Source organism: Sylvia atricapilla, chromosome 13 (genome assembly GCF_009819655.1).
Source record: "Sylvia atricapilla isolate bSylAtr1 chromosome 13, bSylAtr1.pri, whole genome shotgun sequence".
NCBI lineage: Eukaryota > Metazoa > Chordata > Aves > Passeriformes > Sylviidae > Sylvia > Sylvia atricapilla.
The window spans coordinates 18,264,007-18,286,517 of NC_089152.1; the positions used below are offsets into that span (position 1 = coordinate 18,264,007).

General features: G+C 51.6%; 1 protein-coding gene across 1 annotated transcript in view; it reads right to left on the bottom strand.

Annotated features, from left to right (window-relative positions):
• HCN4 (hyperpolarization activated cyclic nucleotide gated potassium channel 4) overlaps nucleotides 1-17,467 on the bottom strand; it is a 99,860-nt gene extending 82,393 nt beyond the window's left edge. The window contains exon 1 of the mRNA XM_066328692.1: nucleotides 16,246-17,467. Within this exon, the coding sequence (XP_066184789.1) occupies nucleotides 16,246-16,949 (704 nt within the window). The 5' untranslated portion in view covers nucleotides 16,950-17,467. The remainder of the gene's footprint in view (nucleotides 1-16,245) is intronic.
• Nucleotides 17,468-22,511: the final 5,044 nt, after the last annotated feature.

Here is a 22,511-nt window from a genome sequence, read left to right on the forward strand (position 1 = left end):
CTGCTCCCAGGCACACGTGCCCTCTCAGTCCATCTCCAATTTCCACAGTTCCCAGGATTTATGTCTGAGCCGGGCAGCAGCACCGGCCAGCCCTCAGCACCGTGCACACGTTGCTGCTGTGTGAGCCCTGGGTACACCAGCCGGGGCAGGGAGAAAAGTCAGACCCTTTCCCTGGGTCATGGCAGCACGGGGATGGCCAAAGCTGCCAGAACGAGGTGCCAGAAAGCAGCCTGGGCTTTTCCAATGGTCTGCTGGAATGATCATATTCAAAGCTGCCTCTCTCTAAAGGCTCCAAACTTCCTAAAGCACGTGTTCAGGGAGGACAGGGAAAGCCAGAGTGACAGAAGGTGTCGGCTGCATGTGGCTGTCACCCCTGGTAAGGACAGCTCACCACAGCACAGGTGAAGAACTCCTGGAGGAGAGGGGGCACTCCCAGTCAAATCCTTTCTTTCCTGAGTGTGGCTTTGGGGTTAAACACACTCTGGCAAACAGGGATGGCCAGATTTTTAGTGTGGATTTTCTATACGTAGTGAATATGGCTCAAGCCTTGGAGGCAGTGCCAAAGGAGCAATGTTTAAGGAGCACGGATTGGGTTGGATGGTTGGAGCACACACCGTGTTGTGTTTCAGACCTTCAGCTCCTCGTGATCCACGTTCCTTTCTGGGAATCCTCACTGGTTTACATGCCTGCTTTAGCCCTGGGGGGAAACGCCTGTGCTGGCACCGCTGCTCCAGACAAGGTTCACACCCAGCCATGCCACAGCCTCTTTCCATGGGGAAGGAGTGCGGTGGAAGGAGTAATGCACCTGAAAGGGGAACGAGGCACTGCCTGTGTGTACTTCAGCTTCCAAAGCACAAAATGCTTCCCCTGCCCAGCTCTCCTGCTGCTCACATCAGACTCTTGTTTGTAATGAGTTATTCAGGCTGCAATGGAGCACAATGAATCCTCAAAAAGACTAATGCTGCTGGGATCTTGGGGCTATTCAGGTAGCCCAGACCCCAGACAAGAGATGAATCACCTTCTAAAAATGCAGCAGTTAAGAAAAAAAAAAAAAGTCCAATTGCTTCTGATTATTTTCAGTCTCAGAAGAAACATACTGTACTGAGGCTGTGCTTACCTAAGGCATCCACGTGAATCCACTATCCCTCCCCCTGGAATGGCTGCTGAATTAATTACTGCCTGTACTGAAACACTGAGGAGCTCCCCGGAGAGTGGCTCCCTTTTGACCTCGAAGCTTTTTAGGGCAGGTGCCTGAGTCTCCCCACCAGCATCTGCCAGCTGGGGAAACTGAGGCACGGAGAGAGGCGGATATTCCAGAGGGACTCACTCCCTCAACAGAACGGAGAGGAGAGACCAGGAATTCTGACATCCAACCCCGTGTCCAAAGGCACTCAGCTCTGAGCTGAGTCTTCCAAAGCCCCTTCCAGTTCCTGAGGAACTGTTCCTGTCCCTCCTGTTCTGTGCTGGGCTGACTGAAATGAGGAAAGCCAGCAGGAACTGAGAGGCAGCAGGAGGCTGAGGGAAAAGGAGCAGGACTTGGTGCACGCTCTGGGACAGCAGAATGCAAAACTCAGCCAGTGGACATGTAAAACAAACACATTCTCCTCAGATAGGACAGTGTCACACACCTGCCCACAGAGGATGCTTTAAATCACAATTAGACTCAATATAAGGAATTCAGTGGCCACATTCAGGGCATTTAAGGCCTTTCCCTTCCTGTCAGACTGGTAGGAGGAAATTGGGCTTTTCCCCTGCCCTTCCACTCAGCACCTCCCTGCCCTTTGCCAAGACCCGGGCTGCTGCTGCATCTCTCCTGCTCTTTCCAGGACTCGCTGCAAATTTTCTGACTTGTGGTGTGGTGGGGATTCCCAGGGGGTTCTCCTCTATCAAAAGCTGCAGGGTCTGTGACCCACAGAGTCCTCTCCAGCTATTTGTTCCCATCAATAAGCCTTCCAGAGCAGGCCGCAGCTGCAGCCTCTTCTCTCCTCAGCATCCCAAATCCCCACTAGGATATGGGGGTTCTGTAAACTTGCTGTGACTCTGCTGCTCCTCCAACACACAGGGAGAGGCAGACAAACAGTGATGGGTGCCGTGAAAAATGCTCAGATAAATCTTTTCCACTATGGGCTGGACTTGCCCTGCTCTATTTAAGTCAATGGAACAAAGCCATTGAGCCCTGGGGGAGCAAGTGCCAGCCCTAAATCATTTCTTTGATTAATTGTTCTTGGGAAGGAAGAATTCATTAAGCATTCCACTCAGCAATTAGAAATAAATATATTTTTAGAATGAACAACCTGCCAGAAACAAGTTGTTTCAGAAATATATTCAGCTTGATGCATTTTCCATCAATACAGAACGAGGAGGCTCCAGCCTGCCAGAGGGACAGGCTGGGAAAGGGACACTGCAGGGACAGACAGGACAGGGCTGTCACTGAGGAGCTCCTTGTGATGTCTGCACCACTCAGGTTCAGTCTGCATGAGCAACCCGAGAGGAAATAAAGGAGTTTTTCTCTATATCCCTATTCCAGCCATAAGCTGGGAATATATCTCCCTGCTATTTCACAGGAATGTGACAAAGCTGTTCCTACCCACAGCTGGGGCAGAGCAGATACAAAAATCATGAAAACCCAATAAATAACAACACCCCTTGTATTTCCACTTTGGCATCAGGCTCAGGCAAGCTACAAGGGCAATGTGAAATAACCACCTCTATGAGGAGTGGGGGACACAACTGCCACAGCCTTTAGATGTGAGACACGCTGACACAGTCAATGGTTAGCACAGGGACAGCAGGACAGGAGCCTGCTCCAGGGCACTGCCAGCCAAACCCTTCCCTGGCCACTGAAGGTACAGATGCCACTAAATGAGGTGTGAGGGTGTGTTTTCAATTTTAAATCCTTCAAGGCAGGAACTCAGCACAGGTTCTGTTCCTGCCAGAGAACCACATGGAACTGGAGATGGGCACTTTGCCCTCCACCAACCTAAAAACAAATCTACTTCTGGTCCTGAGTGCAGAAGAGGAAACCCTAAAAGAACCTAAACATGCTCTGGGATCTGAGAGCCACAGCCACAAAAGACTATTCCAGGCTTTTAAGTTCTGTGCCTTAAAAGAAAAGACAAGTCTTATCCTTTGGTTGTGGTGCCTAGAGGCAAGTCTGTTCCCTGCCCTGTTTTGGGAATGTAGGATGGCAGCAGTGTCTCAATGAATTCCAGCTTTTCCAAGAAGAACACACTCTCAAAGGGCCCTCTTCCCTAAAACATGAAATATCCTTGCAGTTTTTCCTTCTGCACACACAGGACCCAATTTCAAGGCCACTGCAGCAGGCACTGGCTCAGCCTTTGATTTCAGCAGGGATGTGCTGGGGTATCACATAAATTGGCTGGGAACTCGTGCACTTCCATCATGATTACATGATTTCTATGGTTTTCTTCCCTTTAGTTAATCCAGTCCTTCTGCTGAAGCTCGGAGCAAGGCAAGAGGAGGCTTTTGCTCTTGTTCTTTCATGCCAGCAGAAATGTCTGTGCTGTGCCTCAGCCCAGCTGGGAGCCCTGGCACTGGGAAACCACGAGGAGGCTGAGGAAGAGGAGGAGGAAGATGGCTCAGTGGTGAAGGCACCTGGGGAAAGCTCTCAGGCCACTGCAGTGACACCAGTGGAGAACAGCAGAGAGTTTTTGACCGGAGGCCAGGGAAAGCAGGGAGCAGATCAGCTCTGCTCTCAAGTGTCTCCAAACCCAGACCAGCTCACTGAATAGTCAGACAGTAAATTAGGGGTCTCCTTCAGGAAAGGCATCCTTGAATCAGAAATAGCTGTTTTGTGGGCAAAGAGCAGAAAATTCAGGGCTCTGAACCACTTCCAGTGTAGCAAGAGAACCCCAGGCTGCCTGAATGCTGCCTTGAAGAGCCACTGCACAAGCAGCAAGCTGGGAGTGGAATGTGGGATCAGTGACAGCAGTGCAGCACCAGCAGGTCCCACCCAGTGCCAGCACAGGGCCGGGATGTGATTTGGGGTTCCTGTACAGGACACACGCCTGAGGTGCCTCCAAGGAGGGAAACATTCCCAGGGCCATTCTCTGCCAGGAATTTGGCTCCAAAAGTCTACTAATGACCCTCATTTCACAGGAATGATGACCAACCCTCGTGCATCCACAAGAAGCCCGGTGTGTGGAGGAGTGATCTCACCCAGCCCTGCAGCCAGGCTGAGCTGAGGGAAATGCAGCAGAACCACTGCAGCTCCAGAGCAGGGGCTGAGCAAAGCTGGAGTATCTGAACTGCACTGCCCTTACTCACAGTGTCACCTGCCTGCCTGCAAAGGTCACCAGCTGCTCTGCCAGAGCCATGGGCTTTTATCATCGGGGGAGTTTATATCACTATAAACTCCTTTATTGCAATACCCTCTCTTCCTCCCCCTGAGCCAGCCAGGGCCATACTTTGCTCAGGAAAAGGAAGTTTCCCAAAAGCTTATGAAGAATTCTCTGCCCTCCTCTTGTGCCCAGCTGTAGGAAAGCCATGCTCCTCTCTGAATCATACCACTAGAGGAATAGCCAACCCTATTCTTTTTCCCTAACTGAGTGCAGATCTTAGGATCCCAGTTTATGGCAGGCACAAGTTTCCACTGACCTGTCCTAACTTCAAAGAGGTGCCCTTTCCCCAGAAAAATCTTGGACATGGGGGTGTGGAGAGAAAGCAAGGCTGGAAGCTTTGGGCCAGGCTGAGGAAATGGGAGGGCTTAACTCCTGGCACCTTGCTGAGCTCTTTCACAGCCTCTCTGCACCTCTTATCTGGGAGACTGGGCAGAAATGCTGCTGGCCTGCTGTCCCTGAGAGTGTGTGTGATGATGGCACTGGAGGAGGCGGCTGAGAACAGCTCAGCCCTGTGACAGCAACACCCCAGAGCAGCTGCCAAGTCCCAGAGGGGTTTCACCCCTCACTTCATCCAGCAGTGTCTCCACAGATCGCATGGATCTCATTGTCTCCCATCCCCACAGACACCCAGCACCTCTGGCATTTCCTCTTCACCTGCACAGAGGGCTGTGCTGACAAGGGGACTGACATTGGAGAAATGACACTGCTTTTTGTCCTGCTTTTACATCTCAGCTGTGGGAAACACAGGGCTGGAAACACTTCTGAGGGGGTTTAGGGTGGGAGGAAGAGCAAAGGAGAGGTGGTGGTGGTCTGGAAGTGGGACTGCGCGTGCTGTGGTAGCAGGCAGAGGGATCTCTGAGGGGCTCAGCTCTGGCTTACACTGCTCCCAGCATTCCCAAGGCACTTTATCATCAGCTGCACCCCCGATGTTATGCACTAATTTCCACAGCAGACTCATTCACACACACACAACACACCCACCCACATGCAGCAATGGCTAGACAGACACAAAGCATGCAGCAGCCAATTATTTGGGGTGGGAACAGCTTGCATGAGCTCATGATGAAGCTTAGCCTTAATTCTGCTGAGCTGGAGAGGCTGGAGCCGTGCTCTGCTCTCCTGACTGACTGCGGAGCGCAGAGCAGGGCAGATGATGTCAAGGCAAATCTTTTTTTGTCTGCAGTGCAGATTTGGCTGTGTGAATTTACTTGCAAATGAGGCTTCCAGATCCCCTGTTGGAAAGCAGGAGTCCTGGGCCATGCCCACAGCTGCCACTGTTAGCCCAAGTTCCTGCTCCTGCTGCAGAAGGGGTTGCCTTGTTCAGAAGGCTTGGGCCCGACTTCCCAGCGGGATCTGCAGCAAGGAGAAGCCAGGGGGATTGACAGGAGGGGAGAGGGGAGGGGTGCCTGTGCTGCAGACACAGCAGAGCCCATCACAACGGGAATAAAGGAGGGGAGACCCCAATGGAGCAGCTTTCCCTCTGGTTTCACAAACGGAGCCCCAAAAGCTGTCCAGAAGCACTCAGGGGTTCCCAGCAGCCACGGACACATGTGGAGTTTGACTGAAGCTTGTCTGTGAGCCAGGTTTTTGTTCCATTCCCAGCTGGGGGAGAGGCTGGGACGTTCCAGCCACAGCACACACAGGGAATTGCCCTGACCAAGGCTGGCATGGAGCACACTGGTGTTTGCACTGAAAGCCAAGGGTCACAACACATCACCTAAAGATCCACCAGCCGCCCAGCTCTGGAGCTGCCACAGCACAGCAGGGACAGACACCTTGCAGCTCCTGTGCCAGACCTGCTACCTGGGAGTGTTTACTGAAGTCAAGAGTCACGTACTCCCAAAGAAAAGGGTAGCACACCCTGCAGTACACATGACTGCTGAGGGAAAGATGGAACATTTTCTTCTTAGAGCATCTCCAAACCCCATGCAGGGGCTGTACAATTCTCATTCATGGACATAAAAGGTAAAATCCATCTTGTCTGCCTCTCCATGCAGGCTTTTTTCCTATCTTTTCCCAGCCTAGTTCTAAACCTGCCAGACAATAGAGCACCATACATGGAACTGGAGAGTATTGGTAATCTCCTCCCTTATCAAGACAAAGGAACCAATGATTCAGAAATCCCGTATCAGTACACGGATCCACTGCTTTTTGGGGTCCTAATAAAAGATGGATTTGGTCAGACCAAATCTACAGCACTACACAGGAAAGGAGAATCCCAAAGAAAGCCTGGTAGAGACCAACCCCACCCTTGATGGCATCTCCTCTGGCATCTGCCGTTACATTAAAATATTACAGAGTCCCCCAGCATCTTCCATGGCCCCCCGCAGCACCATCAGCCCTTTTTTAAAGCTGGAGACATCCAGGCATGGAGGATTCGGTTCAGGACGGCTCACAGGTCCAACCTGCATGCCTGACATCTCTTCCAGCTTGTCCTTCTGTCTGCTAGGCACTGCTTGTCATTCCAAGTGCATCCACAGCTAAATGAGCACGATACGAGTGCTTTGTATGGGCATCAAGGAGAACAGACCATCATCTGCAGTCTAGACTGGTCCCTCCTCCTGCCCTCCCCACGATTCACAGGAAAAGAGGGATGGAAAAATATATTGCTCCTGTTATTAATAGAAGTGTAACTTGTGCATGCATTAGTACTTTGAAGTGAAGGGGGAAAGGTCAAGCATCAAGAATTTGTGCTTAATGAAAGTGGGTCTGCTATTGTTAAAAAAGCCGCAAGGAGCCAGGCATCATTATCTCTTGTCTCCTGGGCTGTGGGGAGAGCTGCTGCAGGACATGGCAGGAGTGGGGTGGGCACTGCCCTGCTCCGCACAGCTGGGCACAGTGCTCTCTGCACCTGGACACAGCCAGGGCCTCCCCTGCCCCCAGTGCCCCCGAGAGGCACTGCTGCCCTGCTGGGAGATGTCAGGGCTCAGCCGAGAGCCCCTTGCCCCGACAGCACTGGGAAGGCAAGGGTTTGTCAAGTGGAGTCCTCCAGTCTCTGGAATGCAGCTGTTATCTCCTCCCAAGCGCTGATAAGTGCCAGACGTTGCTTTCCCACACGCGGCACATCCAAATGCGTCTCCCCGGGTTTTCCATCCCTCCCCGTGCTCAGGTGGGATGAGGATCACACTATACCATGCCCAGGTTCTGACCAGGAGAGGCAGAGTTCCTGTGCCCCCCAGTCCCACTGGAGCTGAGCAGTTACTCCCTGCACAGCTCCTGACTGTCTGGCACCCACCAACACCCTGAGCACAGCTGTGACAATGAAAAACCAGGGGTGAGAGCTCCTGCACTGGAGTCAGCTGGCAACCTGCAGCTCCTCTCCTGCCTCTGAGCTCTGGAACAATGGATGCACACACACAGACAACCTCTCCATCCAAAGAGGCCGCGAGTTAAAGCCTTAATTAGCACATTTGGACGAGCCACCACAAATGAGATTAGCTCTAGCGCATGGCTGGGGAAGCTGCTGTGGCCCTGGAACGTGGAAGTGGTGGGCCCTCAAGCTGACCTTGGAATTCCCCCTTGGATGCTCATCTGCTTTGCTCTCACGGCGCTGTCTTCCCCTGCTGCCTGCAGCATCTCCTCAGGAGATAAAAGCCTGGTTTCCCTCCAGCCTGGTGCTAACACCAGGCACGGGGTGACCACATTTGATACCGCACGCAATGAATAATTGCAGTTTGGAAAGGGCCTTCCCAGCTAGCAAAGCATTCAGCATGGAGAAGGGGCAGGAGAAAGGTCTCTCTAAGAGCACCTTGGTAGCCCAGGACACACCTGCTCCCTCTGCTGTGTTCCTGGAGTCCTGAGCGCTGTGTCTGCTGACAAAGCCGGGCTTGGTGCTGTCAGCACTGCAGAGCTGCACGGAGCCAAGCTGCGTCCTCACCAAACCCCAGCCCACTCCAGGGCACCTGAGACTGCTCACTGCTTGTCCTGGACAGATCGGATTGTGAACGTGCAGAGCCGCTCAGGGAAGAGCCCCTGTCCTGCCCTCAGGCTCAGGAGTGACACGTTTACAGCCCAGGGGTGCTCAGCTCCACGGGGATGAGCTCTGCAGTGCTGCCGGGGGAAGAGGTCATCCAAACCTTTCAGGAAGGAACTTAAATCAACCCCATTCACCATAATGACTCTGACTCGTCCGCAAAGGGAGTGAGGAAATCTCGTGAACCTCCAGACATTCAAAAGGCAATGATGTCACCAGCTGGGGGCTGCCTGGCCTCAAAGATGGTTGTGGACACTGCACCTGCATGCCCAGCCCCAGGAAAGCACGTGGGACACACACCTGTGGAGGAGGAGGACAACACCTGGATCCTTCCACGGGGAAGTAAGCCCATGCTTTGTTACACACCCAGCAAGGGATACGAGAGATCTGTCAGAGCTGGTGGTGTCCTTAATTCTTCCTCCAGGCCTCGAGTTCTGGGAATTGTCTTATCCCTCCTCACAGCCTGGCCTGTGTTCAGCCACAGAGCTCATGGCACAAACATTTCGGGGGCAAATCTCAAGTAGCCACTTCCCTGCAGCCTGACCTTTCCCTCACACTCAGCAGTGGAAATGGGCTTTTTGAAGTTCTCAAAAGGAGCTGGCACCTTGCTTTTTGAGTGACATTCATCTGTAGGTAAATTGATTTAATAGCTTGTTAGAGTGCCAATTAGAACCAACAATAACTCAATTGACCTATAACTGCCTTGGCACCACCACAGCTTTCAAAAATAAGAGAAAGGAGGAAATCTCTGCTCTGGCAGAGATGAGAGCTCAGATAGTTGGTTTTGAGAGCAAACTGAGGGATTCATGGGCTTGCTAATGAGATGCTCATAACACATCAGAAACAAAGACAAATTTCAATGGTTTCAAGCTGAAATGACACTATGTTATCTCCAGACAAAGATCACTCTTTTATCTGTATAATAAATGGATTTCAGTGCAGCAGCAGTGACTCTAGAGCAGAAAAAACCTCATTGCCACAGAAAGCACTAGCACAGTTACCTAACCAGAAAAACACTGGATTGAAACCCCAAGTTTACCTCCTTAAAATAGTGCTGCAAAGTCCTACACTGACTCTGTGGGTTTTACCCTCAAAAACCACATTTTGACTTCAAATAAAATCTGTTTCCTTCTCCTGCAGTGGAGATTGGGCTTCCAGACAAATTCATCATGTTAAAAGCTTAGGTCTGAGGATTGAGATCTTTCAAGTTTAAGAAACAGAAAATGGGGAGCTTTTGTCTAAACACTGGCCAAGGATAAGGAGAAGGATAATGTGGAAGGGTTTTAAATTACTGGGAAAAATGATCCATTCTTAAGTCAGGAAGGGGATGGAGAAAGCTGAGATTGTTGGACGAGTTGGAAGGACAACAGCAACTAAGAATATGTAGGAGGAGAGGGAACTGATTTGGAGAGACCCACACAGAGAAAAAGCTGAAGGATAAGGATGGAGACTGGAACTGGACTGAGTAAATGCCAACCCAACGCACCGGAACATGGCAAGGGGTGAGGGGGAGAGGCATCACTGAAAACAAGGTGGAAATCAGTGATCAGATGAGAAAGAAGCTGGATATTGGCATCCAGGACTGGCTGGACAAGACAGCTGCCACGAGGAGCCTGTAAAATGGAGATGGCACTGGTGGGCTGAGAAACACAAACTTCAAGTGTGAGATGGGGAAGACAACGGGTAGGAGAGAGTGGGGCTGAAGGTGAGAAGGAGAGAACAGCAGGGAGTTTGTAAGAGGCAGAGTGTGTTTCCTTTGGGGCCTGGAGTGGCCCTGGGATTTCCTTTGCTGTAGCTCCCTGCTACAGCCAGTGCTTCATTCAGAGCAGAGGGCAGTGCAGCACAGCCTCGAACAGCTCCACACCTGCTCATGAACCCGGAGATATTATTGTGCCAAGGGGAAAGACTGAGTTGTTTTTAAAACCCTAACAACTGCACAAAACACTGCGTTAAAAAGCAGACTGCAAAGTCAAAAGCTCGGGGTAGGAAACAGCCGAGAGGACCTTGGCTGTGTTGTGTTACAGTCATGACATGGATCAAACCAGTGCTTCCCAGAGAATTCCTGCCTCCTCCAAGGTGAGAGGGCAGGCCTGTGAGGAGGGGGGGTTTCTGTAGGACCCATTCCTTGCCCAGCCTGGCAGGTTGGCAGTGGCCGAGAGAAGGAACTGCAGGTGGGATGTGACGGCCAGGGCAGGTGAGCAGAGCCCCAGAGCCTCCCCCTGTGCCAGAAAGCTCCTGCAGAAGTGTCAGGCAAGGAGCCCGATCCCAAACTGTGACTGCAACAATACTCTGAGACGATGATGGGAGAGAACACGATGTCATTGTTTACAGCAGTGGTTATTTTTTGCTATAACAACAGACAAACCAACAAGCAGCAGAGGCCTGGGAAGAGGGTGGGAGGGATGGGCCCATTTCCCAGTCTGGCTGCTCACAGAGCCAGCCTGAGAAATGGTCCAAAGCAGAATGTGCCCAGTCCTCTCAAGACACCTCATTAGCCCTTCTGAGTGCCAGGGGTGGCCCATTCCCTGCAGAGCCCCCAGGGCAGAGCTCTGACCCAGGGGATGCTGTGTCAGGCCTCCTGCCCTGCACAGCCTCACTTCCACCACACCCAGCTCAGGGATGGCTTCACCTCATCCTCACTATAACCTGGCGATGATATTTACCATTTCCTTTCTGTCAGGAAGTGAACTGAACATTTATTGTTAGCATAGTGAATATTATGTAAAGCCGTGAGAAAATTAATCTTTTTTTTCCCATCAGGATGTGAATAAGATATAATAAATAAGATATGTTATCTTACAAGAAGAGATGGAGAAAACATTAAACTGTTTTTCCCAAAGGAGCCATCCCTGAGTGTACTGAGGGAGGAGCTTCTGTGGGAGAGATAATGTCTTCATCTGTTGGCAGAGATTGATATGAAGGGCCTGGGTTAAGTTTATGCAAAAATCTTAACCACAGCTTTGTTAAATCTCAATGCTTGCTTTCCTATTTATTTATGTTATTTCATCTCATTTTCTCCATGTGAAAATACTGTAATATCAGTCCTCAAATATTTTACCATGGTGACCCCCTGAGGTGTTGCCTTTACTGAGGCCTTCCTGTTTTCCAGCTCAGGCATGTGAATGTTTCCTACAAAAAGCTGTACTCCTTCATGGACTGTCTGGTGTGGGATCATTTATCCTCTGCCTCCTGGAAAGGGAGCTGGGGCACAAAGCCTGACCTGCCTATGGACATGGGAAGTATGGATGCAGGATTTCACTCCCTTAGGTCATGTCACAAAGCCATGGTTCTTCTGCAGCCTGACTGAAAGTCAACAGAGACCCAATCCATGTGTTCAGCAGAATTTGGATTATCCTCTGTACGATTCCTGTTGGGATCCCCTCGCCCTGCTCCAGCAAAGTGCCCTGGGAATTGGCTGGGAGGTTCTCTGCAGCAAAATCTATCTCCAGTCTCCACGTGCAGTGTCCCCCTGCTACCCCAGGGACACACCATCACCACAAAGAGGAGGAGGAGAGAACCAAGCCTGGGAGCTGCCCCCTCCAAACCCAGCCTGTTGGATTCCAGTGCCAGACACAGGCCCTGCCACCAAAGCCACTGCTCCCTGCCCCTTCCCTGAGCCAGAATTCCCTTGTTCTGCCCCATCCTGGGCACTTGGAGCAAAGGGCAAGTCATGGACTCAGCCTTTGGGTGTCAGCAGGAATGGAGGGAGGGCAGCACAAGGAGCAGCACTTTGGGCAGGAGATGGAGAAAAGGACATTAGTGGACTCTCCACAAATTGTTGACCCTCCTAAAGCATGGGGGAAAGCCTCTCAGTGAGAACAGTGTGCACAGCCAGAGCAGCACTCAGAGAGGCACTGGAAATTGGGTCTGCTCAGGAGAGTGGGAAAGGTAAACACACATCCCTCCCATTTCTGCTCCATCCCACAGTGCTACAGGGTTCAGCTCTTAGGACTATAATTAGTAAATCCCACTGACTGCCCCCGAGAAGGGAGGCTGAGGGGCACTGCAGCACGAAGGGAAGCAGTGATTTTGTTCTCTCCCCTTTTACCTCACACCCGAGCACCTGGCTTTTGCTGCCACAGAAACCTCCCCAGGGTCCCAGCAGCCAGGGAGCTCTGGCAGAGGAAGCAAACCAAAGAAAGGATCTGTTTGCACACAAGTATTACAAGTAATGGAGACCAGTGAAAAGAAGAATTCCAAAATCTGTAGTTGGGTCTGCTATCGAGTGGAATGTTTGCCATTGTTTTCAAAGAGACAGCAGCTTCTCTTCCCTGTGAGGAAGTTAATAGATTACTGGGCAGTGAATAATGTGCAGTTCTATTTACATCCACTGCTGGGACTATTTTGGGCCCTCAGATAGTGTATCTGTTCTCAGGTCTTTCTAAAAGCAGCACGCTACACTTTTTTTTGCAAGCAATTCTGGGCACCAGCTACAACCCATATGCTTCAGTCAGCTACAAACTAGACAGATCATTGTTTGTCTGGAATTTTTTTATTAAACCAATTGTACTGGATCAATGCTTCCTCTAAGCAATAAAATACAATTCTGCCTACCCGGTGGAAGAGCTTTCAAAGTCACAGATAAATCCTGATCTAGGAAATACGGTGTGGCTCTGCACTGATGTGCAATCAACCACAGATGCAAATGAACTCCAGCTGCCAGCACACACATCTGCACCTCAGAACGGGAGCCAGGACTCTTAATTTTCATTAGAAATTGCTAAGACACCTTTTAAGTGCTTCTAGAACCAGCCCACTGCATTAGTCAGGAGTACTCAGGGACACCGAGCTTGATTTTTATAAAGGTCATTTGATGTCTTTTCCCCTCACAATGGACTAAAAGCAGAGATCAACAGAGCCTGAATCTATATTAATTTGTTTTACTCTTGGAGGGTCATAGATTTGCCACTGGAATTAGCCCTATTAGATGCTAAAATGATAATTTAATGAGACAATGATGAAAGGCTCTGCTCCATTCTAAATCAGGAACTCCTCTGGAAGCGGAGCGCGAAGGAGCGGCGACTCGGCGCAGAATGGCCCCAATGTCATTTCCCAGCAGTGCACCGGCCCGGAGTGTTCCATGTGAACTTCCCAGCTCCAGCTGCTGGGAGCAGGCAGTCACGAGGGCTGGAGCCCCAGCACAGCCCGCCTGGAGATGCACCTCGCTCGCAGAGGGGAGGCAGCTGCCTCCAAAGGCACACAAAACAAGGGTCTAAACCTGTCCTCACCTGAAACTCGACCAGCAAACGCTGCCACACAGCTTCAGTGCCAGCGAAGGGCAGCGTAAGGGAGCCTCCAAGATCCTGAGGCTCCAGAGTCTGCACCCGGCTGGAGCACGGAGCAGGCAGGGATTGCACTGCGGAATTCCCCAAGCACACAACACCCTCCTTCGGGGCACGGACACAGCTCTGGCAAATATTTTGATAAGGTCTGCTCTTTGGTGCAATCTGCTGCATTCCAGAGGTCAAAAAACGTTAGCCACATTCACGGGAGCTGTTCCCAAGAGAGATGGCTTTAGCAGAGGGCAAGAGGGAACACCAAGCCCAAACAGAAGGTGGGAGGGCTCCCACTCTTCCCCTTCAAGACAGCCATTGTCCACAGGTCACTTTCCATGGAAGCCCAGGCACGTTCTCTAAGCAGCATTCCTATCCAAAGAGAGCTGCTGCAGGTGACCTAGAAACAGGGGTGAACAAAGCCTGCCTGGAAATATCCCCCCTGAGCAGGCAGTGGTGCATCCAGCTCCTCCCAGCCTCAGCACATGGCTCCAGACACTCGCCCCACCGCCCCAGCCCAGGGGGACAGAAGGGACACAGCCTGTGCCGCTGGGCTGGGCTGCTACCCCAGCTCAGAAGGAAACCAGCCCACCTGGAACGCGCCCCAAGGTACAGACACGCAGCTCCCTGTGCCTGCCCTGCCTGGACTGCCAGCTTCCTCAGGGCAGGGTCTGTTGTTAACACCAGGAGTCACCCATGCACCCACAGAGCTCTGCATGCACAAACAGCTCAGCGCCAGCAGCTCCGTGGCATCATCTGGCTCGGGGAGCCAGGGCTTGCCAGCAGGCTCCGTTCCTTTGGGCAAGGCTAGGAATGGCCCCACGGCCAAGGGCCTCAGCAATGAAAAGTGACCTCACTGTCTTATGGAATAAGCAATATGGTGCTGTAGGAACCTTAAAATCCCCAACTCTTGGGACCATCTCACCTTGGGCAAGGTGGTTACCTCAGCTCCTGCTGCTCAAGTTTGCCAGGCTGGTTCTGTGCTGAAAACAGGCACAGATATGCGAGGGAATAAACCCACTACAGAGACAGAAGGATTTGGAAGCTGAACACTTATTTTGCCCAACTCCAGATACAACACAGAGACTAAACCCCAAATTTCCTGAGGGTGCGACACGCAGAGCACGCCTTGCTAGAATAACCTAAGAAAACACAGCAGGTAAACTCCAGACTCACAGCAAATACTGCAAATACAGCCAAGAGTATGAACCTGGTTTTGCTCTTTTGAAAGCTCCTCATTCTCACATTTCACTGTTTGGGAGCTATTACTTGGTCAGTCTCGCTGGGAGGCAATTTTCCCCTGGTTCCAGTGTGGGATTGGGTAAGGCTGTGCTTGCAAGGACTCTGCATCATGCTGTAGCTGCTGGAAACCCTCCTAAGCTCAGTCAGCTGTGTGCTTGGGACACTTGAATGCACTGAATTTAAATGACAGTGCAGTCCTCCAACTCACAGAGCCTTCTAATAACATTTGTTAATCCAAGCAAATATCAAGGAATCTGGTCAGTGCCAGTGCTGAATCCACTAAGCGTGTGGGCTGCTTGCTAAATCCCTAATAGCTGGTGTCAAGAGGTTTGTCATTCCTGCCTTTGGGAGGCCAAATCCACCCCAAAACTCCTTCCTGCAATTATCTCGCTAACTGTATTTTTGGGAATCATCAAGGTTCCTTGCAGAGCCCACAAATTCAATAAAATCATGTCCTGTGACCAAGATATGTTTGAATAATAATCTTCTCCTGTGTGCTTTTAAATGTGAGATGTAAGCCCGTTGTAATTAAAGTTGAAGCAATAAACCTTAGCCATTGATTGCACTCAGTAATTAATTATTGATTGCAGTGCTTTACATACATATTGCAGAGGACAGTTCACCTGTGCAGCAGACGATACTTTGCTCAGAAATACCCAAACACAGCCCCTCTGCTATACAAGACTTTACAAAAACCGGCTCTAGGGTTTCCAAGTTCATTTCCTTATTAGCCTCCACAGAAATGTTGCTGTGGAGTGAGAACAAGCCATTACTTTGGCAAAGTCAGTGTTAACTATTCTCAAGCCAAACTAATTTTGCAAATGAGGCTGTACAGATGCAAAAGAGGCTCTTTCTCTGTTAAGAACCTTGTTAATGAGCGCTGCCATCCCTGCACATCCCGGTTCCTGACAAGCCATGCTGCAGTAAGACGCCTACACAGCAGCAACAGTAGCAACATCCCTGCCTAACTCTCGGGAAGGAGCAGGGAGAGGACTCGGAGGTGTGAAGCATCAATCAGGCAGAGCATCCATAGAGATGCAGGACTAGTTAACATCAGACACCACACTTTTAGTCTAGAGTTGTGCATCAGGTGGGAACAGTTTTTCCCCATTTACAAAGAACTTAAAGAGAGCCTTTCCATTATAAAAACCCAAAGACAATTGGTTTTAAAACAATTTAAGATTACTAGGAGTGTGGAGGACACTAAAATTAAGGTGAAATGTAAATGAAACCTGCCGCGTGTTTGAGTGGAGCAGATCTCGGCTGTGTCCTGCAGCTGCTCTGGCTAGGAAATGACCCGGGAAAGTTCTGCCGGGGTGGGTGCCCTGTGCAGGAGGTGGCATGGGAAGGGGCAGGCCAGCTAGTTCGGAGCGAGCCGGGAAAGGGGGGGGTGTACCTGAAGTCGCTGTAGGGATGGATGATCCAGAACCCGGCAGACTTAACTCTTTCCTGCTCCCTCTCCACGGCCTTCTGGCTGCCAAACATCCTCAAGGAGAATTTGTTGACCCCCGGCTGGAGCATGGCCCCGAACTGCCTCTGCATGAAACCGGCCTGGCCAAGCCTCTGCTCCTCATCTGGGGTGATCTGGTCGCACCCCGCACCTCCCTCCACTTTGATGGAGGTGGAGGAGCAGGCCCGGGGGGGCGGCTGCTGGGGCTCCGGGGGCGAGGCGGGCGGTGGGGGCACAGGCAGCCCCTGCTCCGGCTCCCCGCTGCCGGGGGGGCTCTTGTCCTCCCCGGGAGAGGCCGGCTCCCCCTCGCCGCCGATGAGCCGCTTCTCCTCGGCCGCGTCGTGGAGGTGCCTGCTGGTGAGCGAGGACAGGCTCCCTTTGAAGCGGCGGCAGTCCCCGTTGGTGCTGGTCTTGGCGCCCTTGCCGCCGGCCTCGGTCTCCAGCAGGCCGGGGTCTCCCCCTCGGCCGGGGTCTCCCCCGAGGGCCCGGGTGCTCCCAGCAGAGGGCGAAGGCAGCGGCTTGAGCCTGATGCTTTTCCTGCGGGTGTCCTTGTCGCTGTCATCCTCCTCGTCCATGATCGACGCCTTGGGTCCGATCTGCTGGGGCAGGCTGTAGAGCCTCTTGCGCATGGAGGGGGGCAGCTTGTCCATGGCCGCCGCTGCTGCTGCTGCTGCTCGGGGACAGGGAGAGACCCCCCGGCTCTGCCCAGCGAGGGGAAGCGGCACTGCCCCCAGGCCCCTGCCCCCGGCTCACGGGGCACGGGGGACCGGGGACTGGCGTGTCATCGCCTTACCGGGCTGTGGCATCCACAGGCTCTGCATCAAAACACAGGCTCTGCATCCAGAAGGGAAGGGAAGGAGAGGGAAAAAAAAAGAGAGAAAAAAAAAAAAGAGGGAAGGCAAAAGGCTCCCCCTTCTCCTCCGTTGTCCCGATTTGGCTACTTGCTGCTTGTCTCCCCTCGGTGAGCGTTACTGCAATCCCTGTCTGCTCAGATGCTGAGCAGTGGGCAAGAAGTCTAGAGGAGAGCCACACACTTCTGGCTGGAAGGCGAGGGAGGGCGGCAGCGGCGGCAGCAGCCGCCTTGCCATGTTGGCTTCGAGATGCAAATGTGCCGTGGCTCCCGGCGGGCAGACATCATCCGGAAAGCGAAGCTCCAGCCGAAAACTCCTCAACCTGCCGGCCAATAACACAATGAACTGCAACCTGCAGCGGCCACTGCTTGCTTACATCACTGTCATCACTTATTCCTCATGCAGCCCCTGCTCCTGGGAATATTCATGAAGCGATCCCATTCTATTGGGTTGCCATAGGAGCGACTACAGCGCTCAGGCTCTGCCTACCTGAGACAGCACCCGGGCTTCTTAAAGGGGCAACGCCCGGCAACCGCGGGGCTGTGCCGCCGCGGGCACCGCGCCCCGGGCGCTGCGGGCACCGGGCCCGCCCCGCCTCAGCGGCCACCACCGCCGGGCCGCCGCCAGCTTCTCAACAGCAGCACCGTAAACATGACAAAGTAAATAAATACGAGCGAGAATATTCCTTTTTTTTTCTCTCGGATGCGGGCGCTCCCTGCTCCGCCCCGAGGTGTGGCTGCTGAGGGCAGGTTTGCTGCTGAAGGCAACGGGGGGTTTTGTGGGGAGAACCCGAGTCTCAAGGAAAACCAGCGGTTCACCTTGAAAATCTCACTCGCATGCAAAGCAGGGGCTCGGGAGTGCCTGTGTTCCCCAGCAGAAGTTTGCCTGCCGGGAACACGCTGCCTTTGCCCCCGTCTGCAGCGTCTTTGGAAGGACCCCTTTTTCCCTGGCTGTGGGTGCTATTGCTCTCGCGCGGGGTCGGATCTGGAGAAGTCATCGAAAAGCGAATAAATACAAGCATCTGGGGGAGCTCCGCCGCTGGGCTGCGGGAGGCTGGGCTGGCAGCGTGGGCTCTCCCCGCGGCGGGGGAACCCCACTTCCCACGGGGCTCCTGAGTCAGCGCTGCCCGCGGAGACTGCTCCGGGAAACAGCTCCGGCTGCCAATCCTGCTGCCCCTCGCTGCTACCCACCTCTGACAGAGGCCCATGCAATCAGGCATTTCCTCACCTTTCGATAGTTAGCAGGGTTTTCCTAGAGAAAAAGAGGGAAAGAGGTGGCAATCATCTCTGCCTGTGCTTCTTTGGGAATGGCTGCTTATTCTGTATAAAAAGCTCCTAGACTGATAAAGTGGTTCAGGTCGTTCCTAGTGCCAAACCTCTGAAATCTATGGAGTAAAATAAGGCATCTGTTTGGCCAGATGAGAGATTTCGATGTGTATTTTTGCAGAGATTCGACATCCGAGGCTTTCTAGAATGTTTGTTGTTTCAGACATCGCAAATCCTACCTGCCAGGAGAAGGGAACCACGTGAACTGCGCAGGGAGGGAGGCTGAGCACAGGCAAGGAATGCCCACGGCAGGCAGGAGGAAATCCCCACCTCACCCCCGTGCTTCTGCTTTCGGGAGCGAAGATTTCCCTTTCGCCTTGCAGGAGCCACTGGCCAGAGGTGACTGTGCCATGCAGAGCAGCAGCATGTCCCTGCGGCTCCACGGCAAGGAAATGCTGCTCAGCAGTGACTTCACCGAGCACACACACAGCACATGTTTCCTCACCTTTGTTTGCCTCTCCCTTGCTCTCTCCCGAGTCCTTTCTCCCATGTGTTCTACCTGCTCCTCTTCTCCTCCCACCTCCTGGCACAGCCAGACTGCCTGTGACTCATTCCAAATACTCTACAGTGCAAATATCATTTAATATTGTTGTTTTCATCATAATTTCTAATAGAATGAGCTTTGGTGTGGAAATAAATTTCATTTTTCCAATGCTCCTGTAGATTAGATAACGTGAACTAAGCCAGGGGAGAGCACTAAAGGTCTTTTCCCCGTTTTTCTTCCCTCCTCCAGGCACCAGGGATGCTGAGGTGTAAGCACTTCTGTGCCTCAGCTGCAATCAACTGCCTTCCAAAAGGATGTGTTTTGATTAATAAGGTGCACAACATGTGAAACTGATGCAGCTTCTTAAGCATAGTCCCTCGTGTTCGCAGGGGATGACAGAGCAGGAAAGGACGTGCTCAAGGAACCAAGCTGTTTGTCCTCTCTCAGCTAGAGGTGTTCTGCCTGGCACTGAGAAAATGCCCCACCATTCCCTGGCCTGGCTGGGATTGCTGTGCCTCATTTGGTGTTGGGATCAGGTTCTCTCTGATTTCATGATGGGGATCAAGTTCTCCCTGATTTGGTGATGGGGATCAAGTTCTCCCTGATTTGGTGACGGGATCAGGCCCTCCCTGAGTGATTTGGTGATGGGGTCAGGTTCTCCCTGATTTGGTGATGGGGATCAGGTTCTCTCTGATTTGGTGATGGGATCAGGCTCTCCCTGAGTGATTTGGTGATGGGGTCAGGTTCTCCCTGATTTGGTGATGGGATCAGGCTCTCTCCCAGCCCTAGGGCACAGGGCACCCAGCAGAAGTGTTCTCCATCCCTTGTGCAGGAGAACAGAAAGGATGGGGAGCAGAGGCTGGGCTGTGGGCACACACTGCACCACTGCAGAGGGATGGATATATCCCTGTGCCCGGGAGCCTGGCACTGCCCAGCCCATACATCACATATGGAACCCCTCATCTACAGCCCACAGCCACCTTTACATCTCTCTGTAATAAAGATGAATCCAAGGGAGCGCTGTGGGCTTGTGGAATCCTCCCAAGTGCTAAATCCAGAAGGTGCCTCCTTGTGCACCTCTGTCCCCAACTGTGGGTTCCTTAACACTTCTAAAAACTTGGCTCCAGCAGTTCCAGGTCACCAAACTCAAAGGAATTTCTCAACTCCTTAAAATATAGTGACAATTTTGCGTTGAGAGAACTTCAAAGTAATGGTATTTTTACTTGAGAGCCTTCCAAGAACTGAGTGTAGAGGATGGGAATTATCCTTGTCTAATGGTATGAAACCATTATCAGAGATGGAATTTATTGCCATTATCAGAGATGGAATTATTGCCATGGCAGTGCTTCCCATGGCAGCAAATGCACCTTTAGAGGCAGATTTTTAGAATATGTCTGGCATATCACTGGCTGCACAGTTCCTTCAAAGGGGGATGGAGAAGCCACTTGTCAGGAAAAGGCAGAACTGGTTTTGAGGGAAATGATCTCCTTTTTAACAATATTTGTCACTACTGCTCCAAGAGACTTGGCACAGATACGAAGGGAATGGATTTAGTGGGGAGAATGCAGGTGAAGCAGCCAATGATTTGTTTGTTTCTTAAGGATTTTTGCCAGCTTATATTCATATATATATTTATACATTTATAAATATATTATTCTATATTTATATCTTTTTATATATTTATATACATATATATGTACATATATATGGTATTTTGATTAAAATCCAGTGCTACACTGCAAATGTGAAAAATCCCATTCCAAATGAGCCAAAGTCTACAGAAGAATAGACTGAGAGCCATAAGAACTGATATCCTGTGGCTCAGGGTACAGAAACAGCTGGTCTTTTAGGCCCACCTTTGCTTGGGTGAGAGTTCTCATCATCACACTTGAGCCTCTGGATTCTGGGGTAAAAAAGGAGTCACTAAACATGTGGCAGGGCTTGGAAGAATGGGAACAAATCCTTTCAAAGCTGCCTATTGTTCCTAGCAGGCAGCAGGTAACTCATAATTGGCATTTGAAACTCATGAAATATTCAACACTACAAACCAGGGAAATTCTGCCTTGGAGTTTCGGTGGGAGAGGCTGCACTTGCTGCCTCTGCAGGTTCTGTCATAGCTGGGAGATGATGAAGAAGAAATCGTGATAAATACACAAATCTTCACTCACCCTTGGCCCTATTCCTCACCCAGGTGTGCTGTCACACTGCACTCATTGAAATGCAGCCTGGGCTTCCCTCCTGCTCTCCGTGTTCCTTCCAGGAGCTGCAGGGTGGGGACTGGAACACACCCCCGGGCTGATTTAAAGCCCAGAGGGCACCAGGCTGGCTAAAGGAACCAGCTGAGCAATGGGAAGGCAGATCCATGTCTGGACGCTGGGATCTGGGCACGGGACAGCCAGGGAGGATCCCCCAGAGCTGCTGTCAGGATGGAAGGAGGAAAAGTTGCAGTGAGTTTTGAGGCAGAACGGTTCAAAGTCCATCAGTGGGCGCTCGGAGACGCTGAACAGATCCCCGGCGACGGCGGAGTGCAGAGCCGGGCACGGGAGGCAGAGCCGGAGCTGAGATAGGAACAGGGTGGAAAAGCTGCTCCCAGGAAGTGCTTGGGAAGCAATATTAACTGCAGCTTCCCGGGGTAAATAAATCCAGTGAATACTTGTCTACAGTGTGAGGGGGTTGCTGGGAATGTGCTGACAACCAATAAACTGCTTTGCCACCCGACTGCAAAATGGACACGTTATCCAAAAATTCATCTTGGTGGCTATGGAAAGAATTCCCAGACTCTGCAGCAAATAAGCCTCTGAGATTTCCAGGATGTTTTGCAAAAGCTGGTAATCCTCACTGGAGCAAGCAGCTGAAAACCCCAGCTAAGAACAGAGTGGTTAGCACGAGCATCTTGCCACCTGACCTTTAACATTCCCCTTGGAGAATAGGAACCTTCCTAGAAATAGGAAAACAGAGCCAGGTAACCACTGCTGGAGCTGTAAGGAAGAGAAATGACAGAGCTCAGAGGAGCTGCTGAGATTACAGCAGCTCCATGATTTAGTCACAATTAGCTTACAAAGTTCCATCTAAACTCTACCAATGAATTCTCCAATACTCACAGTGAAATGCTCATATTGAGCTCATATCTTGGACTTCAACAAAATTTGCCTTCCAAAAATATATTCCATCAAATTTCCATTTAAAAACAGAACACTAGCTTATTTTTCTCCCCTGATCTGTAGTTATTCAGGAGAGGGTTCAGACAGCAGGGAGAGGTTTGCTCCAACTGGATCAGCTCAGTGCTTATCAAAGGAGTCCTTCTCAAAATAGTGTCTTTCAGCAGCATTTAATGAGCTGCAGCCTCCCAGACAATAATGGATCCTGCTCTCTGGAGCCTGTCCTGCTGATGTATCTCCTGTCTGCATCCACTGTGCTATTCTGGATGGTCAGCCAGTGCTGGGCTGGATGGCAAATGTGCTACTGCTCCCACAGCTGTCATGGCAGCCTCCAGCCCTGGCAAGTGCAGACTCTGCTCTTGGTGAGCTGCATTCTGTCTGGGCTCACTTGAAA